This window comes from Tupaia chinensis, unplaced genomic scaffold (assembly GCF_000334495.1).
Source record: "Tupaia chinensis unplaced genomic scaffold, TupChi_1.0 Scaffold000180_1, whole genome shotgun sequence".
In the NCBI taxonomy this organism is placed as follows: Eukaryota; Metazoa; Chordata; class Mammalia; order Scandentia; family Tupaiidae; genus Tupaia; species Tupaia belangeri.
In genome coordinates, this window is record NW_006159655.1 from 1,119,661 (window position 1) to 1,139,281 (window position 19,621).

A 19,621-nucleotide genomic window follows, 5' to 3' on the forward strand; every position below is an offset into this window, starting at 1 on the left:
GTTGGACATCATCCTAAGTAACAGACTGGGCAGTGACAGAGCAAAGCCCCTACCCCTGTGGAGATCATCTTGTCATGGGAGAGCATGTACTAGATAAGTGATAAGAAAAATAGAGAAAGGGATAGTGTTGCACTATATAGGATGGTTATGGAAGGTCCTTGTTATTAAGGTATCGTATGTAAAAAAAAAAGAACTGGTAAAAAAATGTAGAAAACATAGGGGAAAAAACAAGTTCAAAGGATATCAGACAGGTGCTGGCTTGGCTATTTGGGTAAAGAGAAAAGAGGCATAGTGAGGAGGAGGAGGGAAATTTGGAAAAGATAAGGGAAAAAGACATAGCCAGCACCTCTTAGATTGTGCCTCCCACCCCCTCTCCGAAAAGGAAAAATTGTTTCTCCTCTTGAGAAAATAGAATTTATGTCATGCTGCTATTGGCAAGGGTATAATTTATTTGCCATTATTTACCAGAAATGCATCAGTATGCACATAGGTTAATGGCCCTTATTTTTATTTTTCTGAAAACTAAGCAATTATCTCCTTTTCTCAATGTTATTTTTCTCGGTAGGAAAACACACACAGTATAAGTGTAAGAGGGATCAAATTTATTCCAGGTCCTCCTGGAAATAAGGATCTTTGTTTTACTTGGCGTGAGTTTTCTGACTTTATTCGAGTGCAGCTAATTTCTGGACCTCCAGCCAGACTTCTCCTTATAGACTGGCCTGACCTAAAGGAGGTAAGGAATATCCTGTCTTGGTTGAAAATTTAATAACACATAACTTATAACTTTCAGATTTTCAGTGGATCAAAATAGATATATTTTGTTATTAAAAAAAAAGCAACAATACTAGCAACGAAAGAGCAAGTAGTGTAAGTCTTAATGCTTTATTTAATCTATCATTGTGTCCTAGATTATTAAAAAAGAATGAAATAACTAAAATCTTAAAAACTTAATTATATTTCTTTTCAAACATACATAAAAGTAAAAAGAATGGTACAATGAACACTCATGTCCCAATTGTCCAGTTTTGGAAGTTACTAATTTTTACCAGTTTAATTTCATTCTTGTCTCACATTAACTTAAAACCTTTTTTGTTAGAATGTTTTAAAGCACGTGCAAGATATCATGTTATTACAACCTTAAATACTTCAGTGTACCTTCCTGTGCAAGTACTTAAATCTTATATACTAATTTTGCAAATATCTGATAAATCTTACCCTTGCAGATTTTATTCTAATAATAATTTTTTTTTTTCAGAGGTTTTTGCTATAGGACATGTGTGCTCACCAGAAAGACAGAGACAGAGACAGAAAGTGAGAAATCACCTCCTGGGGGGATGGGGATGGCCTTGCCGTAATCCCTTCTCCTGCATTCTCCTCTCAGGATCTTGGGCACGCACTTAGACCTGTTCAATGTGAGTTTAAGTCACCAGGTCTGGGACTCGAACCACAGTCAACTACATGGGAGTTCAGCAACATAGCAATTATACCAACTGCTGGTCCCTTAATATTTCTTTCTTTTTTTTTTTCTAATAATAATGTTTAATACTTTTTAAACTGACAGATAAAAATCCTATACATTTGTTGTATACACGTTGTTTTAAAATATGTGTATTGTGGGATGACTAATTTGAGCTAATAAACATATACATTCTGGTGTGTGTGTGTGTGTGGTAGTGGTGATTGACACTTAAAAAATCTACTTTTCAGGAATACTGTATACTGTTATGAACATAAGTCAACTAAATATATAATAGATCCCTTAAACGTATTCTTCCTGTCTAGCTAAAATTTTGTCAGAATTCTAATTGAAAAATGTTTAGGTGCTGAGGGCCAGCAGGTGGCGTGGTGGTTAAGGTGCTGAACTCCCACATGACTGAAAATGGTTCAAGTCCCAGACCTGGACAGCTTGAAAGTCATGCTAGGTGCATGTGTGTGTGTGCGCCAAAGATCCTGAGAGGAGAATGGAGGAAAAGATATTAGATTACAACATAGCCACCACCTACCCTCCTACCCCTGGGGGTGATTTCATATTTCTCCTTTCTCTGTCCCTCTCTGGTGAGTACATGCACCCTCGGGCCCCCCCAAAAAAGTTCAGGTGTTTAGTTATGAAATAACAGAATTTTAAGTGTTGATATAGCTTACTTTTTTTTTTAAATAAAGAAAAATGAACTCATAATTACAGTAGTACGTGAAACTGTTTTAGTATAGGAGCAAGTCATCCTAGGAAAGTTTATGTACTTGTGTGCTAGTTTTAGATTCATGAGTTAAAAAACATAAACTGGTCATGACAGTGTAGCCATTTTTTAAAATAACTTTTTTTTTTTTTGAGAGGTTTTTTGCTATAGGGCGCGTGCGCTCGCCAGACAGACAGAGAGAGACATAGAGACAGAAAGCGAGAAATCACCCCCCGGGGCGATGGTCACGCTGCAGTCACTTCTCCATTCTCCTCTCGGGATCTTGGGCACGCACGCACACGCACCCAGTGTGAGTTTTAAGCCACCAGGTCCAGGACACAAACCACAGTCGACTACGTGGGAGTCCAGCAACATAGTCATTACGCTAACTGCTGGTTCCCTATTTATTATTTTTTTAATTTGACCAGAGAGAGCAAGAAAAGAGAGAAAGTAAGAAAGGAAGCTGCCGGGTCCGGTACTCAAACCACAGTTGGCCATGTGGCAATCCAGCGCCCTTAACCACTATGCCACCTGCTGGCCCAAGATCGTTTTTTTTGTTTTGTTCTGTTTTGGTTTTGTTTTTGTTTTTTAATAGCAGTGTGTGTGATGACTGACAGGTTTTATTTTTATTTTGTTCCATGTGTCTGAAGCATGAACCCTGTGTCAGGCATGGGCTAGGACAAACAAGGGGTTGCTTTGCTTTTGTCCCTGGCTGATAAGAGATGGGCACCATTAGCCAGATGCTATTGTACCCAGACTAGCGATGTGACTGATAGGTTTCACTGAAAAGCCAGTACTTCTATTTTTAATTTTTTAGTTTGTTTTAGGGTGCATACTCTCGCCAGGGGAAAGAGAGTGAGAAAGCATCCCCCAGAGAGATTGACCATGCAGCAATCCTTTGTTTTCGTATTTTTTTTTTTTAAGAGAGATTTTTGCTATAGGTGCATGCACTTGCCAGAAAAACCTAGAGAAATAGGGGAAAAGTGAGAAATCACCCCTGGGGGTATGGCCATACTATAATCCCTTCTCCATTCTCTTGGGATTGTGGGCACACACCCACACACGCCTGGCATAAGTTTCAAGCTGCTGAGTCTGTAACTTGAACTGCAATTGGCCGTGTGGGAGTCCAGTGCCTTAATCCCTATGCCACCTGCTGGCCCTTGTATGAATTTTTTAAAGATAAATATAAAAATTTATGTGAAATTCTAACTCAAAAATTTATAGAATTTATTTATTTGTAGAATTTATTTGCAGATACCATGATAATTTGGAAACTTTAAAATAAAACCTGTAATTAATTGTCAGCCTGTTACAGATATGGCTATTTGTAGACACACAGGGAATATTAGATTTTCCTGGGATCTTTCTAATTTAATTCTCTTTTTTGGTTCTTTTTTTTTTTTTTTCTTTTTTTTTTTTTTTTTAATTTTTTTTTTAAAATTTTTACCCCCCCCCGGATTCATGCACTCACCTGAGAAAGAGAGAGAGAGAAGGATGGCCACACCATAATCCTTTCTCCTCCATTCTCCTTATAGGATTTTAGGCACGCCTGCACATATGTTTGGTATGTTTTCCAAGCCACTGTGTCCAGGACTCAAATTACTTAGCTGACCATGTAGAATTCAGCTGCCTTAACCACAATGTCACCTGCTGGCCCCAAATCCCAGATTTTATTCTTGGCACACTTCTTCCCCATAGGAGCTAAATATGATAAATAGAAAAATATACATACTCAACACCACACACACATAGTTATTTTATAAACAAGAAAATAAAAATTCTGAAATGTTGACCATGCTAGTATTAAAAAATGACAAAGGGAAGATTCGTATTTGTGAAGATTTGATTTTAGGTTAAAATCACCATCCATTCCCAAGGCATAAAAGAAGAACTCTGCCCTTTTTGCACAAATTGGTCCCGATATGGGATTCCCTTTTTCTCTTTGCTGGTTGAACCACTCCAGCATTGCTCTGTCCAGTTCCTCATACATGGATGGCTTCATGGACTTCCTCTTGGCCAGAAGGCTTGTGGAATCAGAGCTGCTTGCAAGCTTAAATGAAAATGGTACATGTTAGAAGACATGAAACAAGGAAAAACTCTAAAACTCAAGTGCCTGAGCAGAAATCTCGAGTCGATTGGAGGCGGACTAAAAGAAATAGTATCTCACAGTTATTTGATAGTGATGATGAGCTAGAAAGTGATGAAGAGCTTGATAGTGATGAAAGTGTTGATGATGAAGAGCTTGATAGTAACAAGGGGCTTGATGGTGATAAAACACCAGAAAATGAAAGAGAGCTTAAATTAATAAAGTTGAAAGCGAAGGAAAAAACTATAAGCATCTAATTAACACTAGAAATAGTTTAATAAATGAAGAAGAAATGAACAAAACTAAGCATGAAAGTACTCACTTAGCAGATTATGAAAAGCATCCAAACCAAGAGGACAATGATCTCAAACATACTGGACAAGCAATAGAGGAGGATTTAGAAGAACACATCATGAGAGGGAAAAGAAAAAGGATCTCTTCTGTAATGTATGACAGTGATGAGAGTGATGACAGTGATATCCTAATTAGAAAAGTAGGTGTTAAACGTCCTCAAAGAGTAGTTGAGGATGAATGTTCTTCAGTGGAAATGGAACAAAACAACCCTGAGAAAACAGTGGCTGCACGAAAGCGAGAACAACTCCAGAAGCTGAAAGAACTCTCAAAACAAAGATCTCATCAGAGACGCAATAGTGGTAGAGATTTTGAGGATGATGAAAAGGAATCATGCCCAAGTAGTGATGAAGATGATGATGAAGAGGAGGAGGATTATGAATATGATGAAGATGGAGATGATTATATTATTGATGATTTTGTAGTACAAGATGAAGAGAGTGATGAAAATAAAAACCAACGGAGAGAACAATTGACTACATCACAACTGAAATTAGTAAAACAGAATTCTCTTTATTCTTTTAGTGACCACTATACTCACTTTGAAAGAGTTGTGAAGGCCCTTCTAATCAATGCCTTAGATGAATCTTTTCTGGGAACATTGTATGATGGCACCAGGCAAAAATCATACGCACAAGACATGTTGACGTCTCTTCATTATTTGGATAACCGCTTTGTTCAGCCTCGTCTAGAGAGTTTAGCTTCTAGAAGTCGTTGGAAAGAGCAGTATAAGGAGCGGGTAGAAAATTATTCTAATGTAAGTATCCGTTGGAAGACTCCTGAAAACTGTTCCTGCCAGGCTTGTGGATTGCATGGCTACTGTAGATTTTCAGTGCATTTATCAGGAAAGTTGTATAACACCAGGACCATGGAAACAGATGATTTCATGTCACATGATAAACAGGTGTTTACTGTTGGCAGAATTTGTGCTAATCGTACCAGAATTTATCATAAATTGAAACATTTTAAATTCAAACTGTACCAGGAATGTTGCTTCATTGCAAAGACAGAAGAAGTTGAAGATGAACAGGTTAAAGAAACAGTGGAAAGAATTTTCAGTCAGTCAAAAGAAAATGGGTGGATTAAGCAGAAATATGGTCAACTTGAAGAATATCTCAATTTTGCGGATTACTTTCAAGATGAGAAGTTTGAATTGTAACACATTTCCTTCAGAGAAGACTTTATAAATTCCTGTAAATGTGAAGATCATGAGTATTGTTCCTCTGCATCATGTGACATATTTATATATTTTACTTATATCTTTATGGCAAAACATCTTGTTTTTAACAAATGTTTATCTTAATTCCCATCAAATGGTACCCAACAGTCTAATAAAGCTTTTACCTGATGTACATAGAAAAAAAAAAAAAAAAGATTTGATTTTAGAAATTTTACTTTTTCCACTGTTTCCCAGAAAACTTTATTATTAACAGCTTGGGCTACAAGTTATTTACTGAAAGATATCCATTAAAAATAGCAGCCCTTAAAGAAAGTTAGGAAGTCCTGTCAAAGTAGTTGGAATAGACAATTATGTGGTTAGGGAATAAAGTTCTATGTGTTTACATGTGGAAACAGTACTTTTTTTTTTTTTTTTAAAGAGAGATTTTTGCTATAGGGTAGTGCCTTCTTACCAGAGAAAAAGACAAAGTGAGAAATCACCCTCAAGGGAAGATGGTTGCCACAATCCCTTCTCCTCCATTCTCCTCTTGGGATTTTAGGCACACATGCACATGCATCTGACATGAGTTTCAAGCCACCAGGTGCAGGACTCTTAACCCTGGTCGACTACGTGGGAGTCCAGCTATGCAACCATAATGTCATCTGCTGTTCCCAAGTCAGTACTTCTTAAAATTCAGGCATTTATAAACTTTAGCAGATAGAAGGTGGTCAACTGCAGCTATATAATCATGGAAGACAGGCATAATGAAGCCAGTCTCATGTATTTCTGTTTTTTTGGGTTTTTTTAGCTTTGTTTTGTTTTGTTTTGAGAGGTTTTTGCTATAGGACACATGTGCTCGCCAGAAAGACAGAGAGAGACAGACAGAAAGCAAGAAATCACCCCCCAGGGGGGATGGCCACGTTGTAGTCCCTTCTCCACCATTCTCTTCTTGGTGTCTTGGGCACGCACACACGCCCGGCGTGAGTTTAAGCCATTGGGTCCCGGACTCGAACTGCAGTCAACTACATGGGAGTCTAGCAACATAGCCATTACGCCAAATGCTGGTCCATCATGTGTCCCTGTTTTTAAGGGACCTTTCTTTTCTCTTTCCAGCAACCTCCCAACTTAATTTGGTAAGCAACTACCCAGATAAGATGGGATCTGGAGGAAACAAAAGGAACATTACCAGTAGGAGAGAACTGATAAATCAGCTTTCCTTTTTCACTTTGCTTCCATATTCTTTATTTAAGAGGGCCATTTGCAGCAATATAATTGACTTTCAGAAGTTTATTTTCTTCTTTAAAGGAGCCATTTGTGAATAAAATAGATGAATTAAGTGATCGTTTCACAAGTGTGCTAGTAATTATATTGTTTGCCACATACGTTTTAGTGCTTATTAAAATATTTGTATCTATTTCAGTCCATTCCAGTGATTAATGGAAGAGAATTACAGAATCCTCTTACCATTCAGCTTTGTGATCAGTGGGATAATCCAGCACCGGTACCACATGTTAAAATAAATATTATAAAAGCTAGCAATTTAAAGGTAGGTTTTAAACTTTCTTAAATAATTTTCATTTACTTAAATTAAAATTCTGAATTTTATTCTCATGATAATATCCTTAGGTGTCATGTTTATTTTGAGGAAGTAAAAGTTCATATCTTACAAACAGTTTAACAAGGTACATTATAGTTATAGTTATTGAATGTTTATTATATATTGAGTCATCGAAAAAGTCATGACATATTTTCCTATGGAAAAATGCATCATGACTTTTCCAATGGCCCAGTAGTATTAGTGATTGCATTTCCAATTAGGACGAATAGATAATTAACACCGTCAAGGTAAATAAAGACTATATACCGCAGTGATCTATGGTGCAAGTTAAGGAACAGCTGTTATGGGGGGAAACATGTTAGCTGAAACTAAGCAAAGAGTCATGCAGGTACCTGTGCTCTGCTTATCTGGTGAAGAGCTATCAGACACCATGCAGAGCTTCTGGACTGTACTTTGTATTCTAGGGTGAGACTCATCTCTTTCATTATTATTTTTTTTTTAATGGGACAAGTATGATTATGGCCTTGTGAAATTTGGTGACAAACAGTGCTTGGCTACCAGAAAGTTCAAAAATAGGTATCATCTGTTTTCTTGAATATTAGGACAGCCAACTTCTCAGGATCTAGTGGAGAGTATGGATGTCACATGTGAAGTTGAGAGTCTCTCCTGCTAGAGCAAAAAAGAGATGATGCTAGTCCTTGCAAAATGTGTTTTTTATAAAAACTTTTCTGTGGATATATTTAGACTAATTAAGTTCATTGGCAGAACAATTGAAGGGGGGGGGCATGGAGGGCAGCCATGGATGCCAGGGACAATGGGGGAGGAGGATGGGACATAGCAGAGGGGGGGGGATGAGGAATCAGGGATGGCAAAACAAAAGGCAAGGGATGCAGGACATAAGAATTTGAAAATTATTTTGCTGAGAACATGTATGTTGATGTGCTTGATTGAGCCAATGCACAGTGTATTTTGGATGGAAAATTCATTTGTGTGTTGTGATGGTGTATAGTGAATTAATGTAGAAAATGAATAAATTAAAAAAAAAAAACAAAAAAAACTTTTCTGTTGGTTGAAGGGTTTTCATTGGTCCTAGCCAGGTGTTGGTAGGCAGCCCAGAGAGAGTTCCTGGGGTTATATTCAGAGTCTTGGATGTCCCTCAGTCATTCCATAAGAAAATATTCCTCAATAATCAATACTTTAGAAAAGCTGATATTATATATAAAGATGACAGTCCTCTTCAAATTGGTTCAGTCAGAATCCCAACAAGGATTTCCCAAGACCTGATAAATTGATCTTTTTTTTGTTTTTTTTTTTTTCATTTTAAACTAGAAGTTTATTTAAACAACAAGATGCTTGACTTGAAGGAAAAACTATCTAGGATTCCTTTTTTTCTTTAAGAGTAATTTACCCCTACTTAAAAACAGATTGCCCTACATGTAACAGCTACGTACAAAAAAGTTATAAAATTGTCCTTGGTTTTACAATGATAAATGAAAAACATTAAAATTCTCCAATCAAACAAGATATGCAAGGGGTTTTATGTTGTTAGTTTTTTTTTCTTTTTCTTTTTGTTAAAACAATGAGAGTAAAATAATTTATTGGAATATAGATAAGAGCTGAATGAGCTGCCACTAATGGAGAAAGGGGGTATTTTTAAAGAACCAGTATTTTTCCCCATCCCATCTCCATTTGATGTCAATTAAAACATACCATTGGCCATTTAGTTAAAAAAAAAAAAAAGCAATATGCTTGTGCACATACACCAGTTACTTTATGTATGATAAAGGAATGGGGAAGGGAAAATGAAAGAATAGAGAAAACTACTGTGGTAGTCAGGATGTGGTGAAACCAAATTGTGGTTTTCTAATTGAGAATGTATTCTTGGTCTGTAAGAACAGGTCTGGAGTAAAGTAGCAGGTTCCCTTTTCAATTATCTTTATTTATTTATTATTATTCATTTGACCAGAAAGAGAGAGAGAGAGAGAGGAGAGTAAGAAAGCAAGCCTCCAGGTCTAGGACTCTGCTTGTGGTTGGACATATGGGAGTCCAGCAACTTAACCACCATGCCAACTGCCGGCGCCAGGTTCCCTTTTTAGTAGACACCCCCTGTCTGCTGTTGGAACACATCAATTGTATCTTCATCCTCCATTTCCAACTGTTTGACAAACCCTGTCGTTCACAATAGACTTTCATTCGTTTACTAAGTGGTGTATGCCTCTTAATCTTAAACTGCACCACAGAACCATCCTGTCCTGCCACCTTCAAATTAATGTGATCGTGTTCTCAGTCTTGACTCCTTCCTTGGGCTTTTCATCAGCCATGGCAAGCGCTGGAGTCTCCTCAGCTGCTGCTTCACAAAAGAGGTACCAGGTCCTCACCGAACAAGCACGCCCCTGATGAATTGATCTTAAAAGTCATCTAGGAAGTTCAAGTGCCAAGAATGGCTTGTTATATATGGACCTCTTTTTATAGTGAAGTAATCAGTCAGGGTTCTTCAGACTGTCAAATAAGACTATGGTATTGTTGCTATACAATCAAGATTTCTCTTAACTCCCAAGGGTTTGGGACCTGGCTAGGAGAAATACTTTTGAGAAAGATAGGTTGAGAGACTACGGATCAGAGGTTGAATAGGACCCTCTATAAATTCGGACTTTCTCATTTCAGTTATTTCTTCTAATTTTTTCTCTTCATCTATTGCTTCTTTCTGCAAATTACCTACTCTTTTGGTTCCATTAAGTAGAGATGGGTGTTATGCTTAGGAGAGTCATTATTTTTAGCTGCTAGGACCTACAAATTTACTTTTGTTCTGAATGTTTCTTTCCTAGAGAGTTAAAACACTGATTATTTTCAACCTCAAAATAAGGCAGTGATTGTAGTTTCTAGGAAAGTATCTGTAAATGAGAAGGAGACTCTCCTTCCAATTATTTGGAAATGTGGCAGTTGATTCATAATCACTTCAGAGGGAAACCTTGGTGTTATCATTGTAAAGGTAAAATTGCAGGAAAATATGAGAAGCACATTTGAGTAAATATTCAAGACAAAGATGAAATAAGAATGAAAATAATACCATGATGTCTTGGTGTGCGTGCTTGCGTGCTGGTTAAGCATCACTTAACCTGAAATGCGTAGGACCAGAAGTATTTGGGATTTCAGATTTTGAAATCTTTGTATATATATACTGAGATATCTTGGGATGGGACCCAAATCTAAAAATGAAGTTCATTTTATGTTTCATATACACCTTATACTTACAGCTTGAAGATAATTTTATACACTATTTTTATATTGCAGCATTTTCATTGAAATTTGTCATATGAAGTCACATGTAAAATTTTCCATTTCTGGCATCATGTCAGTTCCCCAAAAGTCTTTAACTTTGTAGGATTTCAGATTTTTGTATTAGGGATGCTCAACCTGAATATATGTAGTTCTTCAACTCTGTCCTTTATTCTTACTGTAGCTTTGGGATATACTTCATGGTTTGTGTTACCAAACTTTACTTGATAAATCTGTGATATCAAATCAGTAAACACAATTCTGCAGTTTAATAACTAGAACATATTCTAGTTTAATTGATTAAGATGAGTGATTATTGGGTTGGCCTTGTAAAACAGTAGTTAGGCACTGTGCAGAGGAAGGCAGCTTCCATATGACCAACCAGGGATTGAGTCCCGATCACCTTGGCATGAAAAAACACACTGGTTACATGTACATGTGCTCAGGACCTAAAGAGATGAAAAATTGGAGGAAAAGGATTATGGCAGAGGTTTCCCTATTGTTAAAAACTTTGGACTCCTGGCCCCTCTCCCTCTACTCGCAGGTATCACATTTTCAATGACCCCTCTGGAGGATAGCTGTCTATAGAAGAGATAGAGTAATTGGGAGAGGGGAAAAGGGCTGAGGGTCAAACATAGGATAAAAAACATATTTATATGTATGAAAGTAGAAATGGAACAGTATTGGTGACGACATGCTTGATTGAGACACTATGCAGTTTATCCTAGATGGGAAACTACACTTGGTGTGTTGTGATGATACTCAGGGAATGAGTGTTAGGCAATATAATTTAATATAAAAAAAATAATAATAATAAGCAGGAGAAAAAAAAATGCACATTTGATGACTGAAGAGAGGTGTATGGACACAACTGGGGACTACTTTATAGTATGTGCATTCTACTCCCTGGGGTTTATGCCTAGGATCAGATTTGGATACATGTGTAAGGATATGTCAGCTGTGCTAGCTAGTGGATACACTTAGACTAATTGAGTTCATTGGTAGAACAATTGAATGGGGGGGCGGAAGGCATTGAGGGCAATCATGAATGTCAGGGACAATGGAGGAGGAAGATGGGACATGGCAGAGGGTGGGGATGGGGAACCTAGGATGGCAAAACAAAAGGCAAGGTATGCAGGACACAAAAATTGGGAAATCATTTGCTGAGAACATATATGTTGATGTGCTTGATTGAGCCAATGCACAGTGTATTTTGGATGGAAAATTCATATGTGTGTTGGGATGAGAAAAAAAAAAAAAATTTATAAAAAAAAACAAAGTATAAAAAAAAAAAAAGGAGAGAGAAGAGGATAAAGACAGCAGTGAACAATAGAGAGGCAGGATGTTAATGAGAAATAGATATGGTTTATTACCTGTTGAGGATGACATGTATAGTATTCTCAACTGAACCGGTCTGGAAAGTATTTCATGATGGGTGAAGTCTTTTTAATAAGCAAAATGAGAAACAGTGATTGACTGTTTAAAAAAATTATAATAATAATTATTGGGAAAAGCATGGAAAAGATATTGAATGATAAAGCGGGGAGATTGATATCTCTGTATTGACTGACATGCATGGCATTCCCTTTTGAAAAAGCAATGGAAGTCAATGTAAAGTTATATGTAATCTAGTGTAATAGAAAGAAGATTATGATGATAATAAAATAAAAAAAAAATTTGTTCTTATGCTTTTTCTTTTTCTTCTTTTTTTTTTTGTTTTTGTTATAGGATGTGCACACTCACCACAGTGAAACAGAGAGGGAGAGAAAGAAAAAAAGAAAGTGAGACACATGGGATAATGGTCATGCTGCAACCCTTTCTCCTCCATTCTGCTCTTGGGATGATTGGACATGCAGGCACTCCTTCTTGGTAAAAATTTTTTTTAATTTATAATTATTTTATTTAACTTTATTTACTGAATTTAATTTGACCAAAAAGGGACAGAGTGAGTCAGTGAGTGAGTGAGTGAGTAGATTTGAGAGAGAGAGCGAGCGAGCGAGCCAAAACCTGTCATGAGGTTGCTTTTTCCTTCTTTCACTCCTGTCCTCCTCCTCTGTCTGCCTTCCTCCCCTTCCTTACTCAAGTGTGTACCCTAGGATAAAAACAAAAAGATGAGTGAAGGCCCGCCCATGGCCTGATGGTTAAGCTGGCTAGATCCTATATGGCTGATCTTACAGTTCAAGTCCCAGGCCCCATGGCTTAGAAAACATGCCGGGCAGGAGCCAGCAGGTGGCATAGTGGCTAAGGGCGCTGGACTTCCACATGGCCAACCGCGGTTTGAGTCCCAGACCTGGTAACTTACTTTCTCTCTCTCTCTCTCTCTTTCTCTCTTTCTCTCATTCACTCACTCACTCTGTCCCTCTCTAGTCAAATTAAAATAAGTAAATAGATTTAAATAAAATAATTATAAATTAAATTTTTTTTAATTAAAAAAAGGAAAAAAAAAAACATGCTATGCATATGTGCCTAAAATCCCAAAGGAAGGAGAAATGGAGAAGAGGGATTGCTGTATAACCATACACCATGGAAAAGACTTTTTCCCTTTCCCTCTCTGTCTCTCTAGCAAGCATACACACTGTCTGGTAAATTAAAATATATATTACTAATTTTTGGATTATGTGATTTTTTTTTTTTGAGTGGTTTTTGCTATAGGGCGCATGCGCTCGCCAGAAAGACAGAGAGAGACAGAGAGACAGAAAGCGAGAAATCACCCCCCAGGGGGGATGGCCACACCACAGTCCCTTCTCTTCCATTCTCCTCTCGGGATCTTGGGCACACACGCACTCGCACCCAGCATGAGTTTAAGCCACCGGGTCCGGATGCAAAGCGCCGTCGACTACGTGGGAGTCCAGCAACATAGCTATTACGCCAACTGCTGGTCCCGGATTATGTGATTACATACTACTTTATTTCATTTAGTTCACATTTGAAATTTTTATTTTAGAAATATGTGCAAATAAAAATTTCAATCTAGAATAGAAGAAAACATTATAATAGAATAAAGTAGTATAATTGACCTTTAGAATTTTCTAATTAATCTTTTTATTTTGTTTTGCTTTTAGCTCGTGCCATCAAACCAACAGCATAAAACAGATGAGAAGGGCAGAGCTAATTTAGGAGTGTTCAGTGTTTTTGCCCCAAGGTAAGAATTGAAAGTTTGATAGTTATTGATAGCCTAGAGATTGATTTTTTTTTTTTCACTTAGTGAAGAGTAATAAGCGATTTTCTATTTAACTAAAAGCATTAAATTTTGTGTAAACTGTTTCAGAATTTTTAGGTTATAACTAATACAATTTGAACCCGTCCCTTTTTCTTTTTCTTTCTCCTTTTTTTTTTAGAGGAGAGCATATTATGCAGGTTAAAGCTGTGTATAACAAGAGTAACATAGAAGGACCTACAATTAAATTAATGATTCTTCCAGACCCTGAAAAACCCATTCGTCTCAATGTTAAATATGACAAAGATGCTTGCTTTTTAGCAGGGGGTGTTTTCACTGGTGAGTAATTCACAGTCTTTAAATTACTTTTAATGATAAATAACTATTTACATTAGTGAAAAAAATTGTTCTTGGTGTTCAGTATGGTTAAAAATCATGCGTGTTATAACCTTTGAAATAGCAAAGAAAATGCAGTAGGCTAGGCTTTCCAATATATGCTTTCTTCCCTTCATTGTCATTATTTCACTTTTTTTTTTTTTTTTTTAAGTTGACCAGAGAGAGACAGAGAGAAAAAGAAAGTGAGCAGGCTGCCAGGTCTGGGTCTCGAACTATAGGCAGCCAAAGAGTTCTACAAGGAGTCCAGCCACCTCAACTACCACACCACCTGCCAGCCCAGGCACATAGCTCTTTCTGTTTTATAAAGTATATTTTATATACATTTAAATGTGTTTGGAGAGATAAGACCTATTTCCTGTGATGTGAAAAACTATATAAAAGGTGCCAAGTGGGACAAGCAGATGGCATAGCTGTTAAGTTGCTAAATTCCCATATATTGACTGTGGTATAAATCCCAGACCTGGTGGCTTAAAACTCATGCCAGGCTCATGTGTGTGCATACCTGAAATGATAAAGAATTGTGGAGTGGCCATCCCTTTGTGAGTGATTCCTTGCTTTCTGTCTCTCTGGCAAGTGCACATGCCCTATAGCAAAAATCTCTCTAAAAAAAAAAAAGTGCCCAATGAATGTTGTAAATAGTAAATGTTGGAACCAGCAGTTGGCGTAATGGCTGTGTCGCTGGACTCCCATGTAGTCGACCGCAGTTTGAGTCCTGGACCTGGTGACTTAAACTCATGCCAGGCGTGTGTGTATGCATGCCCAAGATCTTGAGAGGAGAATGGAGGAAATGGCCCCAGTGTGGCCATCCCACCTGGAGGATGATTTCTCACTTTCTTTCTCTCTGTTGCTATCTGTCTTTCTGACGAGCGCACCCACCCTATATAGCAAAAATCTGATTAAAAAAAATTAAAAGTAAAAAAAAAATAGTAAATGTAATGGAAATATCATATATAATAATACTTAAGATATCATATGCTATTGAAAACTATAAAAGAAAGATACTTTATTCCTGGAATATAGTAGCTCCCCCTTATTTGCAGTTTTGTTTTTCACTTCTTCAGTGGGGCTAACAGTGGTTCAAAAATATTAAAATTCCAGAAATAAACTTTATCATTTTTAAATTGTGGACCATTCTGTTTACCATGAACTGTCATGCTGTTCAGGGATATGAATCATCCTTTTGCACTGTAATGCCGACTAATTATTTAGTGGCTGGTTTGGTTATCAAATCAACTGTACTACAGTGCTGTGTTTCAAGTAACCCTTACTTTACTTAAGGGTCTTATACTTTTTAAGTACAAGGGTAGTGATATTTGCAATTCACATATGCCGAAGAAAAATCCTAGAGCATTTCCTTAGTCATATGCCAAGGTTGCTAAGATTTATGGTAAGAAAGAATTGTGAAAAGGGAAATGAAATTTGTGTTAGTTTTACTGTCACACCTCAGACTGCACAAGCTCTGACCACAATGTAATGAAGAGAACTGAGTGACAAGTTGGCCTAATTCTAAATTGCTAAGTATATATAGTCTAGACTTTTTGGTATTGCATACTAGAACTTATGGCATGGCAGATTGTGAAAATATTGGGTTGTTAGAATAGAAAAATACATCATGACTTCTCCAGTTTTTCTGACGACCCAATGAAATAAGGGACTGGTAGGAGCACAGCTATATTTGTTAGATTTCTAGGGGAGAACTTGATGTCCAGATTTAGCACCAGAGGGTTATCTGTCATGATCCATAACTTTTATAAGTGGATCTCTGGGAATAACTTTATAGATGAATGATTAAAAGAATAGTTTTATTTTCTTCATGATTTTTTAACATTTAATTAAGATGTATGCTTTAAGCCCTGTGATCATTTAACCATTTCCATTAATAAAATTAGAAAGAAAATAATTTTTTAATGTTTACCACGACAGATTTTATGATTAGTGTTATTTCTGAAGATGACAGTATCATTAAAAATATTAATCCAGCACGTATTTCCATGAAAATGTGGAAGTTATCCAGCACTGGGAACCGGCAACCAGCAAATGTGAGTCATAGGAAGCATTTTTAGAAGCTAAAACTAGCAATTACATTTAAATTAAGTCTAATTTAATGTAAAAATAAAATTTACATATATTTGAGAACTATAAATTAGTCCACTCTATTTCTTCAGACTTCAAAAATATTTATCAGGCCCAGTTGTGTCGTTGTATGTTAGTAGGCACTTATGTTATACTGGAGGCTGAGGCCACATGGGAGATCTAGGTTCAATTCCTGACCCACGCAAGGGGGGAAAAATCAGCATATGCTTTAAAATTAAGTGTTGATCTAATTGGGAAAAAAAAAATAGCCTACATTGTTATTTTTCTTAATATTTTAAGATATTTTACACTTTATTAAAGGATAGTAGCACAAGGTGAAAGCCACTAATTATCATGAAGGGACAATTGGGTCATTGGAAAATTCATGACGTATTTTTCTGTGCAAAAATGCTTCATGACTTTTCCGACGACCCAATAGAAAATGTGATACAAAGAGATGTGATTGACAGACACAGGGTGTAGGGGTTGAGATGAGAATGAGAAAAGTTTGGAGGTCTAGAGCAGCATTGTCTAACATAAGTATCACAGGTGGTATTTTAACTTCTAGTAGCTACATTTAAAAGATAAAGAGAGAGTGGACTCTATGGACTGGTGATTAAGGCAGCTAAATCCCACATAGTGGACCCGCAGCTCAAGCCTCAGACTTGGCAGCATGAGAAACATGCCAGGCACATGTGCATGTCCTGAAAAGAGGGAGAGATGGAGGAGAAGGGATGACAGCAAGACCATTCATCATGGCAAGGAGTACTTTCTCCTCTGTGTGGTGTTAGTGTGTGTGTCTCTGGTGAGCACACATGCACTCTGCCAATTTTTTTAAAAAGGGAAAAAGAAATAAGTAAAACTAATTTTAATGTTTTTTAACCTAATGTAACCAAAGTTACTATTTATCATATACTCAAAATATTTAAAATTATTTAAAATTTTTTCAGATCATCAAAATTTGTTGTGTATTTAATACCACTTCTCAATTTAGAATAGCCACATTTTAAGTACCCAAAAGTCACATTCAGCAGCTATTGCCTACCATACTAGACAACACAAATTTCAAAAAAATTTCAGATTGGAAATTTTTTTATTTTTAATTCCGGGAGGCATGTGCTACTGAGAGAGAATAAAAGTGTCCCCAGTGGGGCCTGGCCATGCTACAATCCTCTTTTCTTCTTTTTTTCCTATTTACTTAGGATCCTGGGCATGTGTGCACATGTGCCTAGTATATTTTTCAAGCCACCAAGGCTGAGATGTAAAATGAGCTTGGGCCTGTGGGATTTAGCTCACTCCACACAGCACTTAACCACTGTGCTATAGAGCTGATGTGTTTTTGTTTTTTTATAAGTTGACTTATTTCCTTCATCATATAGAAAGACAGGCACCCCCAGTAAAGCCCTTATGCCGTAATCCTCCCCTAAGCTCTACAGTGAGCCAGGATCACAAGGTGTGACCATGGGCATGCCCAGCACGTTCAGGTAGACCAAGGATACAAACCCAAAGGTTCCCACATAGCCACCAGCATCCCGTAGCAGCATCCTTACTACGCATGCCACCTTGGCTGGGCCTTGGAAACCATATATTAAAGTTTATCAGAGCATCTTGATTTAATAAACCACTTCAGTTATGGTTAATTTTAACCACTGGCTTAGAAGCTATCTTGCTTAATTTAGTATTCTACAAGTTCACCGACTTAGCTACCTGAATCTTTGTTTACTTAATTTAGATGGTCATTCCAGTCAAACTGTTATCCTAAAATAATACTATCACTATAGATATCTATTATGTCTTCGAGAATGAAATGTCTTTCCACTGTACTACTCTTACATTGTGCTTACAAGTATTGTCAGAATATACATGTATGTGTTGTGTACTTGTATATTTATAAATTCTGATTTGATCTGAATTCACATTCAGTTCAGGTATATACGTTTTCATCTTAAAAATACTATGTTAAAGTTTGTCAATTCCCCCATTTCCCCTTCTTTCTACTTGTCTTTCTAGGTAGAAACATTTAGTTGTAATAAAATAAAAGATAATGACAAGGAAGATGGCTGCTTCTACTTCAGGTATTTATCAGATCATTTCATGTTTTTATACATATATTGTTAAAGAGTAATTCACTCTTGGAGATAGTTGCATCCTTATATAGAGAAAAATGAGTGTGTGTGTGTGTGTGTGTGTGTGTGTATTCTTTTAGAATGTTGCCGGAGCGATGTGCGCTTACCAGATACAGAGAGAGGAGGAGGGAGGGAAAGTGAGAAAGCATCCCGCTTGGGGAGTGGGAACACTGCAATCCCTTGTCCTTCATCTTTCTCTTTTCAGGATTTTGAGAAATGTACACATGCACTTACCATGTTTCTCAAGCCATCAGGTCTAGGATTCAGCCAGTCAGCCGTATAGGCTCCAGCTGCCTTAACCACTGTGCTACCTGCTGGCCTTACATTGTTTAATTTCTAAGTTGTGTGATTTTTTAGTTTTTTTTTTTTAAATTATTTTATTGAACTTTATTTTATTTATTTATTTATTTTAATTTGACCAGAGGTGTGGGGGGAGAGAGAGAGAGAGCTAAAGTAAGTGAGAGAAAGTGAGAAAGCAAGCTGCCAACTCTAGGACTCGAACCACAGTCAGCCATGTGGGAGTCCAGCACTCTTAACCACCATGCCATCTGCCAGCCCCAATGAGAGGCTTTTGCTATAGGGCACCTGCGCTCACTTGAGATACAGAGAAAGCACTCCTAGGGGGCTGGTGACACTGCAGTCCCTCCCCCTCCCCTCTTGGGATCTTGGACATGGACACACAAGTGCTCAGCATGAGTTTTAAGCTGACAGATCCAGGACTTGAACCGCAGTCAACTACTTGGGAGTCCTACAACATAACCATTATACTATCTGTTGGTCTCTTTAGTTTTCTTTTGGGTATTGATTTCTACTATAATTTTACTTTGGTCAGAGAACCTACCTTCTGCGTGGTTTCAATCCTTTAATTTTAGTTGGCACTTGTTTTTATACTGTGTATGTAGGGTCAACTTTTTATATGTTCAAGGTATACTTAGAAAAAAAAAACAAAAACATATTCAAGCAAGCAGATGACTTAGTGGTTACATCACTGGATTTCCACATAGCTGACCACAGTTCAAGGCATGTGTGTGTACAGGCCCAAGATCCCAGGAGAAGAAAGAAGGAGAAGAGACTGTGGTGGGCCATCCCCCAGGGGGGTGATTTCTCACTTTCCCTCTCTCTATCTCTGTGTGTGTCTCTCCCCACCCTGCCCCCCCCCCCATGAGTGCATGCACCCTATGCCAAAAACCTCTTAAAAAAATAATAATATGAGGACCAGCAGTTGGTGTAATGGCTATGTTGCTGGACTCCCATGTAGTCGACTG

At 37.3% G+C, this 19,621-nt stretch overlaps 2 protein-coding genes, 1 non-coding gene and 1 pseudogene across 3 annotated transcripts in view; 2 read left to right on the top strand and 2 right to left on the bottom strand.

The window, feature by feature from the left end:
* The window catches only part of SMCHD1 (structural maintenance of chromosomes flexible hinge domain containing 1), a 173,207-nt gene that overhangs the window by 106,132 nt on the left and 47,454 nt on the right, over positions 1–19,621 (top strand). Inside the window, exons 30-35 of the mRNA XM_027771046.1 lie at positions 566–733; positions 7,191–7,316; positions 13,667–13,746; positions 13,943–14,100; positions 16,081–16,196; positions 18,241–18,305. Of these exons, the coding sequence (XP_027626847.1) occupies positions 566–733; positions 7,191–7,316; positions 13,667–13,746; positions 13,943–14,100; positions 16,081–16,196; positions 18,241–18,305 (713 nt within the window). The remainder of the gene's footprint in view (positions 1–565; positions 734–7,190; positions 7,317–13,666; positions 13,747–13,942; positions 14,101–16,080; positions 16,197–18,240; positions 18,306–19,621) is intronic.
* On the bottom strand, positions 2,811–2,940 carry LOC114007468 (small nucleolar RNA SNORA48). The gene has a single exon (XR_003549089.1). It is a non-coding gene; the product is annotated as a small nucleolar RNA SNORA48 (small nucleolar RNA).
* Positions 3,849–5,990, top strand: LOC102468834 (coiled-coil domain-containing protein 82-like). Its single transcript, XM_027771049.1, is given in 3 exon segments — positions 3,849–4,476; positions 4,479–5,515; positions 5,597–5,990. Coding segments are annotated over 3 exon segments (1,458 nt in total). The 5' UTR covers positions 3,849–4,229; the 3' UTR covers positions 5,771–5,990.
* LOC106734674 (small ubiquitin-related modifier 2 pseudogene) lies at positions 9,421–9,716 on the bottom strand (annotated as a pseudogene).